This window comes from Schistocerca gregaria, chromosome 3 (genome assembly GCF_023897955.1).
Source record: "Schistocerca gregaria isolate iqSchGreg1 chromosome 3, iqSchGreg1.2, whole genome shotgun sequence".
In the NCBI taxonomy this organism is placed as follows: Eukaryota; Metazoa; Arthropoda; class Insecta; order Orthoptera; family Acrididae; genus Schistocerca; species Schistocerca gregaria.
In genome coordinates, this window is record NC_064922.1 from 628634337 (window position 1) to 628655299 (window position 20963).

The window sequence follows — 20963 nt, forward strand, 5'->3', positions numbered from 1 at the left end:
CGCTGCGCCGCCTTCCCTTCCCCGCTGCGCCGCCTTCCCTTCCCCGCTGCGCCGCCTTCCCTTCCCCGCTGCGCCGCCTTCCCTTCCCCGCTGCGCCGCCTTCCCTTCCCCGCTGCGCCGCCTTCCCTTCCCCGCTGCGCTGCCTTCCCTTCCCCGCTGCGCCGCCTTCCCTTCCCCGCTGCGCCGCCTTCCCTTCCCCGCTGCGCCGCCTTCCCTTCCCCGCTGCGCCGCCTTCCCTTCCCCGCTGCGCCGCCTTCCCTTCCCCGCTGCGCCGCCTTCCCTTCCCCGCTGCGCCGCCTTCCCTTCCCCGCTGCGCCGCCTTCCCTTCCCCGCTGCGCCGCCTTCCCTTCCCCGCTGCGCCGCCTTCCCTTCCCCGCTGCGCCGCCTTCCCTTCCCCGCTGCGCCGCCTTCCCTTCCCCGCTGCGCCGCCTTCCCTTCCCCGCTGCGCCGCCTTCCCTTCCCCGCTGCGCCGCCTTCCCTTCCCCGCTGCGCCGCCTTCCCTTCCCCGCTGCGCCGCCTTCCCTTCCCCGCTGCGCCGCCTTCCCTTCCCCGCGGCGCCGCCTTCCCTTCCCCGCTGCGCCGCCTTCCCTTCCCCGCGGCGCCGCCTTCCCTTCCCCGCGGCGCCGCCTTCCCTTCCCCGCGGCGCCGCCTTCCCTTCCCCGCGGCGCCGCCTTCCCTTCCCCGCGGCGCCGCCTTCCCTTCCCCGCGGCGCCGCCTTCCCTTCCCCGCGGCGCCGCCTTCCCTTCCCCGCGGCGCCGCCTTCCCTTCCCCGCGGCGCCGCCTTCCCTTCCCCGCGGCGCCGCCTTCCCTTCCCCGCGGCGCCGCCTTCCCTTCCCCGCGGCGCCGCCTTCCCTTCCCCGCGGCGCCGCCTTCCCTTCCCCGCGGCGCCGCCTTCCCTTCCCCGCGGCGCCGCCTTCCCTTCCCCGCGGCGCCGCCTTCCCTTCCCCGCGGCGCCGCCTTCCCTTCCCCGCGGCGCCGCCTTCCCTTCCCCGCGGCGCCGCCTTTCCTTCCCCGCGGCGCCGCCTTTCCTTCCCCGCGGCGCCGCCTTTCCTTCCCCGCGGCGCCGCCTTTCCTTCCCCGCGGCGCCGCCTTTCCTTCCCCGCGGCGCCGCCTTTCCTTCCCCGCGGCGCCGCCTTTCCTTCCCCGCGGCGCCGCCTTCACGCTCTCTAATCTCATCCAGTGCTGTCCCCAATAATCAGCCTTTCCTTCTCATCCCATCTGGTGAGACTCTCCTGACGTAGAGTTCTGGGCGACTTTCCCAAAATCTACTTGTGTTCATAGATCTCTTCAGTCCTTTACCTACACCCCTCTTCCTTCCTCTTAAACACTTCCTGTGCAAGGAGGAACCACAGCCTCTGAAAGCTTGCATAAGTACTGTTTTTTATGTGTGTGTTCTGCCACAACGTGGTGCTTAGATTCATTTGTTATGTCACCCGGCTGTGAAAGCCTTCTTTCTACATTACAGCTAAATCCCATTTCCCAATATACATAGTTGCTCTTGACTTTTATTTTTAGTGGGAAGAAGGGACACATCTGAGTTTGTCATAGACTATGTTTTAGATGGTAGTTCCCATAGTATTTGGAGAGCATAATGAGTAGCATTGCTTCAGACATCAACAAAATGCTTTTTCCAAACTGCTGAAACCAATCTGCCTACACAGCTGAAAGAAGAAAAGGATTCACACTCCTTTGTGGTAGGACATTACTTTGAATTCCTGATCAGTTGGGTTAGTATTGGAATTCAATAAAAAAGTTCTGTTTCACAGAAGTATTGCACAGTAGTTTCAAATTGGTGGTTGATATGCAAAGGCAATAGTCATCACAAGCAGTCAAGGTGTAATTATTAATTTGTCATAATATATATTCTGGGGAATTTGGATTTGGTTGACTAACTCATTTGAATGTAAGTAACAACTAGCATATAATTATTCTGAATGTAGCATCTGTGAAAAAAATTTCTTTGGTAAGTGTGAATTGTGTCTGTTACTGTGATCATAACAAAAGAAATCTTTTTTTTAAAGGCTACATTTACTTTGGAGCCTGGAGACAAGTGTGATGACATTTTGAATGAACTAAGTGAATGGGGAATTGGATCAAGACGACATTCAAGTGTAAGGTAACAATCTTACAGTCCATCAATTTGTTTTAATATTTGTTAAATTTATGGAATAATCAGTGCATGTTGTACAGTAAGGTACATATGTATTCATTCATTCAATAGATTTTTGTAAAATTAACTACAAACTTATATTCCATTTCCACATAGCTCAAAGCTGAATTGGGAAGAGGTTCCAGAGTAAAAAAAAGGGGGAGGGGGGGGGGGAGAAATAAGTATTATGTGTCACAATTATGAGCATGTGTTAATCTCTCTCTCTCTCTCTCTCTCTCTCTCTCTCTCTCTCTCTCTCTCTCTCTCTCTCTCTCTCTCTCTCTCTCTCTCTCTCTCTAATCAGACATCATTTATTGTTCACATTCTAAAACCTATAATGACTCAAGAGTTTGAGATTAGCCCACAAGTTAAAGGTACGGAAAAAGATTGTTAGGAATGTAAATGAGACAAAAATTAACTGGGATGAAACAGAAAATAGCAGTTAAATAACCACCGGAAAGATCTTGATGATTCTAAGTAGTTACAGAATATGAAAAAACAAGAAAGAAACATTTGAATGAGTGGAAACAGGATTGTAGAAGCAAGGGTGGGTAGGAAAAGAAGAGGGGCAGGTTGGTTTAAAAAATATCCACAAGTCCCTGCTCAAATAACGCAAAAGTAATAATTACTATTTGATAATTACCAATAACTAATATTTACTGAATTTCAAAATGTGAGTAAAGTATCATTTTTAATCTCTCAATTTAGGAACTAAACAAGGAAAGAAATACAAAAACTGATAATAGTTGGCATAGAAATTTAGTGTCAACTTGTGGATTAAGAGAGACCACTCACCAAAAAGCAGAAGTGCTGAGTCATTGATAGGCACATTATAGACAAAGAAAACTTGCCAGATTCCAGCTGGACTAACCAGTCTTTCTTAATCCAGCTTGGTAAAGATTACTTCAAAAGCCGGCAAGTATACTGCCTGTTGTGTGTGCCTATTGATGACTCACTGCTTCTGCTTTTTGGTGAGTGGTTTCTTTTATTCAAAAAGTATTTACATTCCACCAAAACTTTACTATGACATTTAGTACTAAATGTAATAAGGTGTATATAGAACTGTTAAAATTATAGGCCAAACATTTTTTATGACTCAGGCGTTTATACTAAACAGTACAATTGTAGACGTAATTTGGTTTTAGAGAACGTTGTGAAGGGAAATCATAATTTTATGAAGTGACAGTATGTCAACTTTAAGTAAAAGTGAACTGTGGGTTTTTTTGTATTTAGAAAACTTATCTGGCTCCTACACTCTTCTTATTCTCTCTGCTAGCACTCAATAAGCACAAACTTAGAAAATGTTCTGGGCACATCATGCTAATCAATCAGGTCTTCCCTTAATCAAGGATGCTACTTACTGTCATTTGTGTAGATCATATTGGTGAAACAGTATTATAATTCAGCACAGCCTTCTCAACAGATACAAGCAGTAGTAACTGAGTTTCAGAAAGGAAAGTGTTTGCATTTTTTTATATACTGTTTTTCTTTTCCATTAAGAATACTAGATTATGCTTTTAACTTGGAAATTTTCATCTATATTCTGCAAACCACTGTGAAGTATACCGGTATGCAGATGGTAATTCCTATTGTACCACTTACTATGCCTTCTTTCTGTTCCATTTGCATATGGAGTTTGGGAAGAATGATGCCTAAGATGTCTCTGTATGTACTGTAACTAGTCTAATCATGTCTTTGTGCTCATTATGGGAGCATTACATAGGTAATTAGAATTTATTCCTAGATTCATCACTTATAGCTAGTTCTTGGAACTTTGTAAGTAGACCTTCACAGGATAGTTTTTATTGAGCCTTGTCTGCCATTTCATGTTCTCAGAAATTCTGATTCTGTCCCTGTAGTCATACGAACCTGTGTTCAATTCTGCTGCTTTTCTTTGTATATTTTCAATATTGCCTGTAAGTCTTATTTCATATGAATCCCACACATTTTTTGCAGTAGTCTGAGATGGGACAAACAAGTGATCTAAAACAAGTCTCCCTTTCTAGAATGAGTACATTTTCACAGTATCTTATCAGTGAACTAAAGTCTGCCATCTGTCTTCTCTACCAATGAGCATAAGTCGTCAGTCCATTTCATACCCCCCTACAAATTGTTACACCCAGCTGTTGGTCCAAGATGAACAATTCCAGTTGACTCACTGCTGCTTTAGTCAAAGTATACCAATTTCCTGTCCTTTTGTGAATAGCACAATTTTAGATTCCTGAACATTCAAAACAAGCTGCGATTCTTTACACTTCTTGAAAATACTTTGAGACCTGATGGAATGTTTGAACAGTTTTCCTGACAGTAATTCATTATAGCTATTTGACACACTTTATCCAGTGTTTGCTGCAAAATAGGATATTTTTTTGTCACTTTGTACAGTAAGAGGAGCCAATGGAGGATCATGAGGAACAATGTCCCTCACAGCTGCATATTGTCACCCCCTCCTGTATAACATCTGCACAAACAACCAACCAGTCAACCCTGGAACAAGAAAATTTATTTATGCAGATGACACAGCAATTGCAGCTCTGTACAAAACCTCTGAGGAAGTGGAGATGAAGTTGACCATAGCCCTTGAAGATCTGAGTAACTATCATGATCTTAAGCATGTAGAGCCAAATTCTGAAAAGTTGCAGGTATGTACCTTTCTTCTGAGAAGTTGGGTAGTCAGAAAGAAGTGTAATATTATCTGCAGAGGGGAAAAAACTACGAAACTTCAATACTCCAAAATACCTCAGAGTGATGCAGGATCACAGTGCCACTTTCAAAAATCATTGCCAAGAAACAAAGCTGAAAGTGTCTACTGGGAACAAATCATCCATAATCCTACTGGAATCACCTGGAACTCACAGCCAAATGTGCTCTGTACCTCTGCACTGGCACTATGCTTCTTTGCAGCAGAATATGCAGCAACAGTTGGGTGAAATTCACATATGGCAAACAGATGGATGCAGCATTTGAATGTGATTAGATGCACTGTGACTGATGGTTGCATATGGCCAACTCCTGTCAGCAAAATTTATCAAATTATGGGTATAGCACTGCTTGACATATGCAGAACAGTGGTTACAGAAATGGAGAAGACAAAAACCTAGGATGAGGTCAATCAGGAGCTTCATGCACACACATCAGTAATTACATCAGCACCTGGGCCTCACCAAATACAGCTGTAGTGAAATTCATTAATCAAAAGGTTTAGAGAGAACATCGGCATGGCAACATCAAAGAAGGTCCCCGGCTAAGAGCTTTCAGCAGCTGTATGAGACAGGGATGACACTAAACTGACTGATGACAGGAGTGTCATTATGCAAGGTGAACCTCAGGAAGTGGAGTTTCGTAACTGAAGATAAGCACTAAGAGTATTGTGACCTGCAGGACCCATAACATGTCCTGGTCTGTAGAAACCTGCCTGATCCTTGCACCAGAGAAGATAAGTGTAGGTGGTAATAAAGCTTTCAAGAAGTGGAATTCTGGAGCTTGCTTTCCATCTAACAGTAAATCAGCTGTGCCTGGCACAAAGTTATTTTCACTATTTTGGACTGTATACATCCTGAAAACACAAATGAAATCAAATAAATAAATATATAAATGCATCACTTAAGAAAATGTTGCTATTGATATTGTCAGTCAGGTCATTAATATATGGCTTGAACAAGGGTTCAAACATACTCCACTGTGATACATTTGAAATTGTTTCTATATTTATTGATGACTCTTTATTCAAGATTACATGGTGCAACCTCCCTATCATAAATTCTCACTCCTGTCACAAATTTTCTTGATACCCTATTCAACTATATATTTGTAGTCGATGTGGAACTACGTCAAATAGTTTTCAAAAGTCAAGAAATACTGCACCAGTCTGATTGCCTTCATTAACAGGTTTATAACATCATTGAGAAAAGCAAGGTTTGGGTTTTGCGTGAGCCATATTTTTGGAATTCATAATGGTGGGTGTGGATATGGTCACACTATTTAAGATACATAATAGTGTCTGAGGTCAGAATTCTTTTTGTAAGATTTTACAACAGATTGAGGTTCAAACATTCTAGCGCTAATCATATTTTTAATCTTTTAATGCTCAATACATATCGTGTTTATTTAACTTTTTTACTTTTTACTTTTTAAAAATTAAGCAGACAGTACATTATAAGTGAGTCACCAATCTATATTAAATTCATGGATGTCCCATTCCTTTATAAAATATTTTTCTGTTGTAAATATGATATTTTCATAATATTTAAATATCATTTTTATAAAATTTCTTACTTGGTTTAAAATTTGATGGGTACTTTTTGAAAAATAATTATTAATTACGTATGTGGGAATTCAAGGCAGTTTAATAGCATGAATATCAGGTGGAAATTCAGGGTATTTATTTAAAGAATTGTGGAGAACATGTATAATACATATTGACGTTAATGGTAAGCAAAGAACAAGCAGTAACTGTCAGGCAACCACAACAAAGATATTGCTCAACTCAAAGAATGCCTGACAAAGATTATTACACATAAAATAATTTTATCTCTGTTTAATATTATTACACTTTCTTATGACAAATAGCATTCTAATGACGTAAACCAATCAAATGCCCTATAATTATAATAATAACAATAATAATAATAATAATAATAATAATAATAATAATCTGCAAGTCGTAAAAGGTGACAAAAAGAACAAACCACTAATAGGGCTAGGCTGAGCAGTTGGTTCAGGACAGAACTAAAGAAGCCTCTGACAAGCGCCATCATGGTCGGGGGATGACGCTTGAACCCTATGCCTGCCCACAATGGTAACGACATTGCTAGCCAACTGGAAAATGATTTAAATCCAAATAGAGGTGTTTTGCAGGACATGCTTCCGGCAACCACCCTAGAAAGAAAACAGACAGAGGATTAGATGGTCAGATGAAGTTAATCAACACCTCATGTTCTGTTATTACCAAGCAACAAACCTAGGAACCAACGCAACTGAATACAGATCACAAGTATACACAACATTTATTACTAGATACCAGAATTAAAATTTTTAACAGAACGACTAGCTGATCAGGTCCGTGTAATAATCAAAAATAACATGATACCCCAGTCAGAATTAGAAAACATCAAGCAACAAGTACAACAAATACTGGAACAAAATAATGTGCAATCAGAAGAAGAAGAAAATACAGTAATGGACTCAAACATCCCAGAGCAAACAAACAAAGAACACACACATCAATTAAACAATTAGAGGAAAACGAAATCTTAAGACAGCCACCAGAACAAGCACAAATAGAACATGAAGTGATACACAGGTTAGATATGGAAGAAAAATTTCAGTTGACATATATAGAATACAAAGACACACATACAGACATTAGACCATTCTTGCATAGACCACCAAATAACCCACAAGTTGAAACAACAATAAAAACTATCAACACAATCATACACAACAAAATAAATGAAAACACAACTATGGAAAAGTTACAACTACTGTTTTATATAGTAGCACTCACTACACTAAATATACACACTAGGCAGAGATCAGAACCAACCAACACACAGAAGAAACCCACAAAATCAGCATGGCAACACAGGCTACAGATCAGAATAGAAAAACTGAGAAAAGACATCGGACAGCTAACACAATTTATAAGAAATGAAATATCAGACAAAAATGAAAAAGGTTAGGTAAAATCTCACAACAAGAAGCGATAGAGCAATTAGTTGAAAAGAAGCAGAAATTACAAGCATTGGCAAAACAACTTAGAAGATACAGAAAAAGTGAAAATAGAAGGAAACAAAACCAAACATTCAACACAAACCAAAAAAAATTTTACCAGGCAATAGATAACACACACACACATTAAAATAGACACTCCACCAAACATAACAGACATGGAACACTTCTGGAGCAACATATGGTCAAACCCGGTACAATATACCAGGCATGCACGATGGATACAAGCAGAAACACACACATACAAGACGATACCACAAATGCCTGAAGTGATAATTTTGCAACATGAAGTCACCCAAGCAATTAATTCTACTCACAATTGGAAAGCCCTTAGAAAAGATAAAATAGCAAATTTCTGGCTAAACAAGTTCACCTATGAGTGGCGGCAACTTGAAATTAGTGGAGATTGAGGCCTGGTGGATAATGGGAAGAGAGGATATATTGAAGGGCAAGTTCCCATCTCCGGAGTTTGGATAGGTTGGTGTTAGTGGGAAGTATCCAGTTAACCCGGACGGTGTAACACTGTGCCAAGATGTGCTGGCCATGCACCAAGGCATGTTTAGCCACAGGGTGATCCTCATTACCAACAAACACTGTCTGCCTGTGTCCATTCATGCGAAAGGACAGTTTGTTGCTGGTCATTCCCACATAGAAAGCGTCACAGTGTAGGCAGGTCAGTTGGTAAATCACGTGGGTGCTTTCACACGTGGCTCGGCCTTTGATCATGTACACCCTCCGGGTTACAGGACTGGAGTAGGTGGTGGTGGGAGGGAGCATGGGACAGGTTTTTCATCGGCGGCGATTACAAGGGTAGGAGCCAGAGGGTAGGGAAGGTGGTTTGGGGATTTCATAGGGATGAACCAAGAGGTTACGAAGGTTAGGTGGATGGCGGAAAGACACTCGTGGTGGAGTGGGGAGGATTTCATGAAGGATGGATCTCATTTTGGGGCAGGATTTTAGGAAGTCGTATCCCTGCTGGAGAGCCACATTCAGAATCTTATCCAGTCCCCGAAAGTATCCTGCCACAAGTGGGGCACTTTTGGGGTTCTTCTGTAAGAGGTTCTGGGTTTGAGGGGATGAGGAAGTGGCTTTGGTTATTTGCTTCTCTACCAGGTTGGGAGGGTAGTTGCAGGATGCGAAACTGTTTTCAGGTTGTTGGTGTAATGGTTCAGGGATTCAGGACTGGAGCAGATTCTTTTGCCACGAAGGCCTAGGTTGTAGGGAAGGGAGAATTTGATGTGGAATGGGTGGCAGCTGTCATAATGGAGGTACTGTTGCTTGATGGTGGGTTTGATGTGGACGGATGTATGAAGCTGGCCATTGGACAGATGGAGGTCAATGTCAAGGAAAGTGGCATGCGATTTGGAGTAGGACCAGGTGAATCTGATGGAACCAGAGGAGTTGAGGTTGGAGAGGAAATTCTGGAGTTCTTCTTCACTGAGAGTCCAGATCATGAAGATGTCATCAATAAATCTGTACCAAACTTTGGGTTGGCAGGCTTGGGTAACCAAGAAGGCTTCCTCTAAGCAACCCATAAATAGGTTGGCATACAGGGGCCATCCTGGTACCCATGGCTGTTCCCTTTAATTGTTGGTATGTCTGGCCTTCAAAAGTGAAGAAGTTGGGGGTCAGGATGAAGCTGGCTAAGGTAATGAGGAAAGGGGTTGTAGGTAGGGTGGCAGGTGATCGGCGTGAAAGGAAGTGCTCCTTTGCAGCGAGGCCCTGGACGTGCGGGGTATTTGTGTATAGGGATGTGGCATCAATGGTCACAAGGATGGTTTACGGGGGTAACAGACTGGGTAAGGATTCCAGGCATTCGAGAAAGTGGCTGGTGTCTTTGATGAAGGATGGGAGACTGCATATAATGGGTTGAAGGTGTTGATCTACGTAGGCAGAGATACGTTCTGTGGGGGCTTGGTAACCAGCTACAATGGGGCGGCCGGGATGTTTGGGTTTGTGAATTTTAGGAATTACGTAGAAGGTAGGAGTGCGAGGTGTCGGTGGGGTCGGTTGATGGAGACAGGTGAAAGGGTTTGTAGGGGCCAAAGGTTCCTCAAAGCTCTGCCTGGACATCAGGAATGGGATTACCTTGGCAAACTTTGTATGTGGTGGTGTCTGAAAGCTGACGCAGTTCCTCAGCCACATACAAGTAATTAGCAAATACTCATCTTCATATCTTGGCAATCTCCCATGCTGTAGTAGCTGTAAAAGTAGTGTGTGAATTCTGTGCTCAACCAAAATTTGCTGCAACTTGCTAAGTTCTTGATATTGATTTGGTATTGCTGAGAGAAATTTCAAGGAATTCAGGTTGTCACATTGTCCTATTACAAAACACATGTTTATTTTGCAATACTGTAACAAAATGCCTCTCAAAAACCATTGGAAAATTGACACCCCCCTCCCCCCTCCCACAAGCTGATTTGCTACTCCTTATATATGTATTTGTGACAATTACTGCCTGTGCCATTCATTACCATGAACAGGATATTTATGGCTTGTGTCCAAAATCTTGCTAGTGTACACAGATTGTCATCATTCAGTTATGCATTAATATATTCCTCTCATATTGCAACACAAAGTTCCAACATATTTTAAGTTTCATTATTTAAATACATAAAATATGCTCACTAACATTTTTTTATAAAGTTGCTTATATCATGAAGATTTTCTGTAGGAAAACATTCCTACTTTACATAAATACAAATAGAATGTTAAATTCAATCCTTACAAAAACTATCCTTCAATTACAAAATGAGAATTGTTTATGTTTTTATGTACAAGTATTGATTAGTAATAGTCAAACCAGTATATACATATCCATTCTTCTCCATCATTCTCAAAAGTTCATATCATCATCACATACTCGCCCTGTATATGAATACATTTACAGTTGCTGGTACCTATAACTTTGACACACTGCAGTGTCGTTGAATGGTTTCCAGACATGGATTCCTATGTAAAGTGTCATCCACTAAGTCATCTCAACAACTTCTAGAATTGCATAACGTGAATCATGAAACACTCCGTTATAGACAAGCACAACCACTTGCATACTACTGAGTCACTTTGCTGTCTGTGAATCTTCATACAAATCATACAATACAATGATACCATCAGTTATTTTGGTCCATACTAACATTATACAAACATAAATAAGATTTTTCACCAAAACTTAACAAACAATGATGCGAAATCCAAGGCAGTTCCATATCATATTCCATACAAAATTTTTAGCCGAGTTGTCCCATTTTTAACCATAATATACCAAAGATCCCTAAAAAACTGTGCCTAATAGGTGAAAGAAAGCATAGATCACACCTGTTTACATGGTGGCTAGTAGAAGTGATTAAAAAAATATCACCAATGATCTTTGAGTTTGAAATGCAACTACCTTATTCAGACTATAAAGGATTGCACCCACTACATGTTTAACATGTTGCCTGCCTGCCACGTGGCTAAGGCAGCCACAGGATAGTCAGTGTGTTAATGAAGAAGCTGAGACAACTATACACTTTATTCTTGTAACTTTATATTTAAGGATATTGGTAATAATATGCAATTTTGAATAGATAATTAACACTTTTGATTAATAATTTGAGTATTTTGTTGTGTTCAAAGTTAAAATATTGCCTCATACATCGAGGGTCATTCAGTAATTAAAGAGACAAAATTATCTTGAGAAAAAAGCATTAATTTGTACAAAATAATACTTTTTCTGCTTTTCAACGTAATCCCCTCACTTGTTCCAACAAGCTACAAGCTTTTTATTCCACCTGCAAAGAACTCTTTATCTTTATGTTTGAACCAATTTCCCACAAACTTATTCACGTCCTCGTTGTCCTGGAACCTCTTCCCACGTAATGCCTCGTTCAGTGCACCAAACCAATAGAAATCACTAGGTGCTAAATCAAGACTGTAAGGGGGATAAGGCAGTACTTCCCAGCCCATTTTGTTGAAGGTATCAAGGGCTAGTTGAGCAATATGAGATGCATGAGCTGTTAAGCTGACCGTGTGATAATTCTCCCACTAGTCAACTCTTGCAGTCTTTGGAATTGTGTGGATGATATTTTTCCAAAAGTCAGATGGAATGTCACCTACTAACATATTCTACATACCAAAGTGAATAATCGTTTTGTTGCCACTTCCCCCAATGATTTTAGAAATTCTGATGGAATGTTACCTATCCCTTCTGCCTTATTTGCCTCCAAAGCTATCTTAAATTCTGATTCTAATTGTAGGATCTCCTGTCCTTCTAAATTGCCTCCATTTCTTCTTCTATTACATCAGACTAATCTTCCACCTCATGTATACCTTCAATGTACTCTTTCCACCCATCTACTCTCTCCTCTGCATTTAACAAAGGAATTCCCATTGCACTCTTGATATTATGACCCTTTCTTTCAATTTCACTGAAGGTTGTTTTGACTTTCCCATATACTGAGTCAGACCTTCTGACAATAATTTCTTTTTTGATTTCTTCACATTTTTCATGTATCCATTTTGTATTAGCTTCCCTGCTCTTCCTATTTAATTCATTCCTCAGCAACTTGCGTTTCTCTATTCCTGAATTTTTCCAAACATTTTTGTGCATACTTACTTCCTTCATCAATAAAATGAAGTATTTCCTGTGTTACCATGGTTTCTTTGCAGTTACCTTCTTTGTATCTATTGTTCTTATTTCCACCTTCTGTGTCTGCCCTTTTTACAGAAGTCCATTTCACTTCAACTATATTGCCTACTGAGCTATCCCTTATTGATGCATCTATATCCTTAGAGAACTTAAAGTGTATGTTGTCACTCCTAAGTACATCTGTATCCAACTTCTTTGTGTATTGATTATTCCTGACTAATCTCTCAAACTTCAGCCTATTCTTCATCACTACTACATTGTGATCTGAGTCTGAATCTGGTCCCAGGTATGCCTTACAATCCAGTATCTGATTTTTGAGTCTCCGTATGACCATGATTTAATCTAACTGAAATCATCCCATATCACCTGGCCTTTTCTAAGTATACATTCTCCTCTTGGTATTCTTGAACAGAATGTTCACAATTACTAGCTGAAATTTGTTACAGAACTCTGTCTTTCTCCTCTCTCATTTATTGTTCTCAGCCCATATTCTCTAGTAATGTTTTGTTCTGCTCCTTCCCTTACAACTGCATTCCAGTCCACCATGACTATTAGATTTTCCTCTCCATTTATGTAGTGTATTACCCTTTCAATATGCTCATATACCTTCTTTCTCTCTCTTCATCTTCAGCTTGCAATGCTTGCTTGTATACCTGAACCATTGTTGTTGGTGCTGGTTTATTGTCGATTCTGATCAAAACAATCCTATCATTGAACTGTTCACAGTAACACTCTATCTGCCCTAACTTCATATACATAATGAATCCTGCTCTTGTCATATAATTTTCTGTTGCTGTTGATATTGCCCTATACTCATCTGACCAGAAATCCTTGTCTTTCCATTTCATTTTACTGATGCCTAGTATCTCTAGATTGAGCCTTTGCATTTCCCTTTCCAGATTTTCTAGTTTCCACACCATGATCAAGCTTCTGACATTCCACTCCTCGGCTCGTAGAACTTCATCCTTCCATTGGTTATTCAATCTTTTTCTCAGTGTCACCTCCCCCTTGACAGTCCCCTCGCAGAGATCTGAATGGTGGACTATTCCGGAATCTTTTGTCAATGAGAGATCATCGTGACACTTTCTTAATTACAGTCCACATGTCCTGTGGATACACTGTGTGTCTTTAATACAGTGGTTTTCATTGCCTTTTACATCCTCATACCATTGATCATTGCTGATTCTTCTGCCTTCAGGAGCAGTTTCCACCACAAGGACAAGAGAGTGCCCTGAACTTCTGTCTTTTCCTCCATCCAATTTGGCAAGGACGTTGGCAGGATGAGGGTGACTTCTTATGTTGGAAGTCTTTAGCCACCAGTCATCATCATCATCATCATCATCATCATCATCATCATCATCATCATCAAACAGTTCCAGTTTCCCAGGTACTGGTAATGAGCCTCTTTCACTTTGTCCTGTCTAAATACATCTCTTCATGGAGAATATCATCCACTCTCCATCATCTGGTCAGTATATCAGCCTTAATAAAGGCCATCCATCAGGTTAGAAGTCTTCCTCGAGGTCTTTTCCCATCCACCTGTCGTTCCAAATGTATTTTGGCTGTTCTAGTTGGTCCATTCTCATCAAATGCACGTACCATCGAAGTCTAGCTGTGCCAATTTGATCTAATAGGGATGTCTTTATTCTGGCTTCTTTTCTCACCACCTCATTTGTGAGCTTGTCTATCTTGGTCTTCTGGATAGTGGATCTAAGAAATTTCATTTGTGAGGCTTTCAGCCTTGATGATTTTCTTCTTGTGAGGGTACATGTTTCAATACCATAGGTCAATATTGGCATTAAATAGCTATTAAACATCATCAGTTCGGCCGGCTTTGATATCAAATCATCCCATAAAAGTGATTTTACTAGTTGGTAGAATTCAGATCCTTTTTGCACTCTGTTGGTGATTTCATTTCTGACCAAATTATCACTGGAGATTACACTTCTGAGGTAAGGAAAACTGCCTGCACACTCTAGTTGGTGGTCTCCTAGTTTTACACTTGCTGGTTGTCCATGTCTGTTGACTGTGATCACCACTCTCTCGGTCTTGCTGATGATGTTATATTTCTAGAACTGAATGCTGATTATTAATCAAAGTTAAGTGATGGTGGCTTTTGAACCTGGGACCAAGGGTGTTTTGATTACTAATGAAAGATAATACCCCATAAAATTTACCAATTACACAATGGAAGTGCCTGATTCCAGCAGGAGTCTGCCTGTCACATGCAACTGGTATAAACAGGTTTTAGTGATCTTTATGCTCAAATCTGTAAAATTATTTTCATAGAAAACTCAAAACTGCATGAAATAAGATTCATTGCAAGGCATATCAGTACAAAAAATGTGGAAATTTTTTGCTCTCACCTCGAGAATGAGAAGTGGAATGATGTACACAACTCTAATGATACAAATGAAAAATATAAGTTTATGTCCACATTTCAGCTTTTTTCTTAAATAGATTTTCCCAAGAATACAACAATATTTAACTCTGTTCAAAAAACAAACATGTGAATCACAAAAAGAAGGAAGATACCATGTCAAAATGCACTTCAAGCAAAATACTAGTCCTGATTTTACAACCCATTTCAAAAGATGTAATGATGGGTGTGTAGTGCTGGAATGGGAACAGGGAAGAGGTTGAATTGGTGAGGACAGTGACTAACAAAGGTTGAGGCCAGGAGGGTTACGGGAATGTAGGATGTATTGCAGGGAAAGTTCCCACCTGCACAGTTCAGAAAAGCTGGTGTTGGTGGGAAGGATCCGTATGGTAGAGGCTGTAAAGCAGTTACTGAAATAAAGGATATCATGTTTGGCAGCGTGTTCGGCAACTGGGTGGTCCAATTGTTTCTTGGCCATAGTTTGTCGGTGGTATTCCAGCATTTATGAAACCTAGACAAAATACTTGTCAATTCTTATGTAACCCCTGCACCCAGTCCCTTACCTCATGGCTCATACCCCTGTAATAGACGTCAATGCCAGACCTGTCCCATACATCCTCCCACCACTTAGTCCAGTCTGGTCACTAACATGACCTATCCCTTCAAAGGCAGGACTACATATGGAACCAGTCATGTGGTCTACAAGCTAAGCTGCAAACACTGTGCTCCATTCTATGTAGGCATGAAAACCAACAAGCTGTCTCTCCGCATGAATGGCCACCGACAAACTGTGGCCAAGAAACAAGTGGACCTTCCTGTTGCTGAACATGCTGCCAAACATGATATCCTTTATTTCAATGACTGCTTCACAGCCTATGCCATATGGACCCTTCCCACCAATACCAACCAGCTGTGCACGTGGGAACTTTTCCTGCAATATGAGTACATCCTACATTCCCGTGACCCTCCTGGCCTCAACCTTCGTTAGTCACAGTCCTCATCCATCCAGCCCCTTCACTGCTCCCATTCCAGCACTACACAGCCATATTTCCGCCACGACACAGTCTTTTTATTTTTCTCCTTTTCCACTAGTTACCCTGCCCCACCCGCTCACCACCTTTCCCCTGCCATCTGTCTGACCTGCAGCATTTCACTGTCTGCCTAATAAATATTCTGTGGGTTCTGATGATAGCATTTAGTATATCTTCAAACCAACACTTATTGTGGGGCCACTAGAAGACACAGTAAATTCATAGTTTGAGAGAGGTGCATCTCCAGATAGAATTAAAACTGGAAAAATAAAAACTCTGTATAAGAATGGTGCAGAATGAGAAATTTCTAATTATAGGCCAGGTTTAGTTTCGTTAGGCTTGAGCAAAATTATGGAAAAAATGTTACTTCGAAAATTAACATCCTTCTTAAATAAAGGAAGACTGGCAAGTGACTTATCAGATGTATTTAGTGCTGGAAAGTCAACCCAATCAGCAAACATTAAAAGTAGTGTATGATACACATGTATCTGGAACATTTCATCATATAAGTAAAGCCTGTGATGTTATTGATGACTTCTCTTGCATAAGTTAAGTGGTTGTGGAATTAGAGGCCAGTCTGAAAGGTGGATCCAATTGTGCCTCAGTTTTCAACAAATCACAGAAATAAAATACAAAAACAGTGAAACAGAAAAATATTCTAGTTTTTGCAGAAATGAGGGAAAAATAAAGTATGGAGTTCCATAAGGGTCAGTTCGGGGATCTCTTCTATCTCTTATATTTCTTCTGTATGTACATGACTTGGCTGGTAAAATAATAATGGAACCCCAGTTTTCTTTGCAGATGACACTAATATTCTAATTAAGTCAAACAGTGTGGAAAGGCTGCAGGAAACTGCAACACTGGTTATGCATAGGATAGTGGTTCAGGACCATAGACTCAACATAAATTCTGAAAAAAAAGTCACAGCTATCTTTTACACCACATAAAACCTCTATCTCGCAAACGTATCAGATGTCATTTGTACAAAATATTTAGCCATACGTATTCATGAGGATCTGAAGTGGGAGATTCAACTTGCCAATGTAAATGAAAGCTGAATACATTAACATATGCTGTTAGGATACTCACTCAAAATACATGCCACTCATCAGTGGTGACTATGTACCATAGTAGTGTACAGTTGCTGCTGATATATTTAATTCCACAATTAAAAAAAAACACTTAAAATATTATCAGGGTGATAATGAAAGCTAAATGCAGGGATTCCTGTAGACCTTTTGAAAAGTCTGAAGATACTACCTCTGCCTTGCTTGTATATCTATGAAATCCTAATTTTTACAAAAGGCATGGTCTTCTAAACCAAAACTGTGATAAGTGCACAGAAAACAAAGCAGAAGCTGAACCTATACATAAACACAGTAAGTACAAACTTATGTGGAAGAGAAATATATCATACCAGAGTTATGTAACCATATGCCTTCTTACTTAAAATGCCTACCAATATTAAATACATTTGAGATAAATTTGAAACAGTTCTTGCATGTCCACTTCTTCTACTCTGCCTCTGGATGTCTGGAACATCATGTCCCTAATATTGTTAATCATCTATTATGTAACTTCACACTATAATTTACTCTGTGTTTATAATGTAATCTCACTTAATAACCACTCTTATCAAATGCTGAAGCAATGTAGTATGTCAGTTTATATTATCATGCACTTTGATTGTATTGACACTGTAATTACAATGACTACTGTAATCATAAATTATGTTTGTCTTTGTCCTACAATGCATGTACAAATATAATACTAAAAATGATTCTTCTACAAAGTAAATTAATAAGTTTTTGTACTGATGTATTTATTTCATGAGTGCAGCAGGAGTTACACAACTACAGACAATGCCATTTTTTGGTACTGCACATTGCAGCACACCATTGTTATAGACAAAACAGTCAAGAATCCACAACACTGATTAACTGCAATGTTTTTTATTAAGATGTGTGCTCAGGTATCCAAATGTTAAGCAATAGGTAGGTGATAGGGTTCATACCACCTGATAGGATTCACCTCATTTTACAATACCCTGGTAATCCTGTTGCTGGTGTCCACACACACCATTTTTACTTAATTTGGGCTGTCTACATGGCTTGATCATCCACACCCGTGACAGCAGTGTGCAGGTCCTTTTAGGTACCTGTCTGAACCTTTCTTGATACACCAGGTGACAAGTCTCTCAGGAAAGCATCATATGCCCGTGCTCGGCTTGCTGTAGTATAATATTTGCCTCATCATTTTACCCCAAACCATATGTTTACACATTAATCTTCCATAATCTATCTGCAAAACCCTCCCCTGGTTCATTCTCTCTCTTCATCACATTAACTGTTCATGGGAAAACCTTGAACTACTTCGCTTTTTATACCTCTGTAGGAGGCCTTCCTTAAACTGTGTAAATGGGTATTTCTCAACCTCTCTCTACACCTGAAAAACTTTTTTGCCTCTCCAATCAACAGTAATTTTTGTTCCTTGCAGCATCTGACCAACCTCCCATCTTTTTCAATGAAGCCAGATCATCCAAAGACATCATGTATATAGCTGATTTGCCAGAAAAAAGAGAAATTAAGCTGGGGGCAGCTGGATATATCTGAGGATCAGCCTGTTTGACTAAGAGTAACGTCTCCCCAGGAGTTAATCACTCTTTGGTGATTATGTCCTTGGCTGCAATCAAGCCCCCAGCCTTTGCAGTACTACTTCACTTTCTGTACTGCAAACCTACACTTTGACTATCTGTTACCTCCTCTGACTTCCCATTGGATGGTCCTTTGATGCAGACCCTGCCTGGATTTGGTTCATGATTTTGGTCTTGAATTCTGTTTCACTCCTGGAACTATGTTCACCTTCCACGAACGATTATATATATTATTGGGTTTTACTTGACCATCTTTTCCAAATTTTACAAAAGCGTATATCGTGCAGGGAATCTCATCTGTGTTATGTATGCTCTGCCTCTACGATATACCACCCTGCCACTCTTCCTTTCTGTTGTCATAGTACACCCAAAAAACACCACAGTACCCATCCCACTGTTGGGGAGGGGGTCATCAAGTACCTGTATGATGGTGGCCCCCTGACCATGCAGGGACTGCACTGTCTGTGCCTGTGCTGCACACTCCCCATGTATGCCATGGAGTATGTGCCGGTCATGACCAGCACATCGGGACTCTCATCAATGGATTACTGGCCAGGTAGCTGTTACTGTGGATGGGTGGCGCCCATGGGGAGGACCCCTGCCTGGAATGAGTGGCACCATGGCAGATAATTTGCAAATGAAGTGAATTAAACTTCCTCCCACTGGTAGTCACATGGCTGCAGCAGCCTATTCAAATGGAAAGCCTTACGTGATGCAATGAAGTTTGATCCCAATGTGTTCCCTTCTCTTCCCAGGCCAATGTGTGGGGGAACACAAGACTAGACAAGGAGCAATGTCCCCCCCCCCCCCCCTCCCCCCAATACCTGGTCTGTACCAGGACTGATGGGGACACCTTTTTGGACACAGTCTTTATTTTTCATGGAACATATTCAAAAGAAGCATGGGGAAGTTAAAGCCATCTCTAAGATGGAGAACCAATCCCTCCTGATTAAAACATGATCTCCTACCCAATCACGGGTGCTACTCTTTTGTGAAAAGTTTGGAGACATTCTCGTGACTGTCACTCCCCACAAGAGTCTTAATACTGTCCACAGCATCATCTTTCAACATGGTCTTATTTTGAAATCTGATGCTGAGCTATGGACAAACTTAGAGCAATGGCTTCTGCACACTCTGTCATGTGCATAGGAGATTCAGGGAAAACAGAGTAGCTACCAGGACCTTCATCCTGGATTTTGAGGATGGTACATTGGCTGAGAAGATCAGGGTCATGATCTACTGGTATGATGTGAAACCCTGTGTACCTCTAATGAGATGCTTCAGATGTATGAAGTTCAGACATACGTCTTCCCGTTACACCACTATCCCAGTCTGCTGGGATTGTGGACATCCACTGCACACAAACATTCCTTGTGCCCCCACCCCCACTGACTGTGTAAACTGCAACAAGCTCCACTTCCCATGCTTACCAGATTGCTCCCTTTTTAAGCATGAGAAGAAAATCCAGAAGTATAAGACCCTCGGCAGGCTTGTGTATCAAGAGGTCAGAGAAAAGTATGAGCATCTTAACACCATACAAATGACACAATCTTACACTGCAACTGCAACATCACCACCTTCTCTGTTGATGGTGCTTTCCTCTGTTGCTCCTTGTACAGTGGGCCCTCAGAGCCACCCACTGATACCTGCCCCCCAGGCAGTCGGGGGCCCTCTTGGTGCTTTCACTGCACCCACTTCAGGTACATTGGCTCCCCACCTGTCGGGGATGCAGTCCCCATCCCCCATCTGGAGGCACTTCATTCTCCTCTGGCTTCTATAGCAAGGAGAGGTCTCTCAGGACTCTTTTTTCCACGGTTCTTGCTGGTCCACAGCCAGATGCCAGCTGATGGTGAAGGCATCATAGGCTGCTGGCTGGCAGACTTGTTGGTCTTCGTTTGTCCCTGAAACCAGTTCAGGAACACCTTTCCAGTTCTCATCTTCTAATGAAGAGGAGGATAAGGAGAACAAAAAAAGTACTCTAAGATGAAGGAAACTCTGACAGCCTTCACACCACTGGCCTCTGCGTGTACTACTTCTGTGCCCAAAGTGGAGATCCCAGTGGCCCTGAGACACCAGAACTCTCCAGGCAATGTGCTGCAGAATTTATGTCAGTGGATCCATTGATGCCTCAACCAGTGGCAGAACATGATCCTGGATGGTAACCTGCTCCTCTAACTAAGGACAAATGTCACATATAATAAGGGACGATGTAGGAAAGTGTCACATATAATTACGGACTATGTAGGAAAGTTAATCCATCAGCAATAGAGAGTTTTTTTAAACCTCATCAAGGAATGAGAGTGCCAGTATGTTTATAGTGCCAGTAATGTAGATGACACTTAGAATGCTTTCCTTAGCACATTTCTCATGCTCTTTGAGAGCTGCTCTCC

General features: G+C 41.4%; 1 protein-coding gene across 2 annotated transcripts in view; it reads left to right on the forward strand.

The window, feature by feature from the left end:
* The window catches only part of LOC126356028 (uncharacterized), a 200561-nt gene that overhangs the window by 39446 nt on the left and 140152 nt on the right, over positions 1-20963 (forward strand). For both annotated transcript variants that reach the window (XM_050006681.1, XM_050006682.1), the window contains exon 3: positions 2022-2116. In XM_050006681.1, the coding sequence (XP_049862638.1) occupies positions 2022-2116 (95 nt within the window). The remainder of the gene's footprint in view (positions 1-2021; positions 2117-20963) is intronic.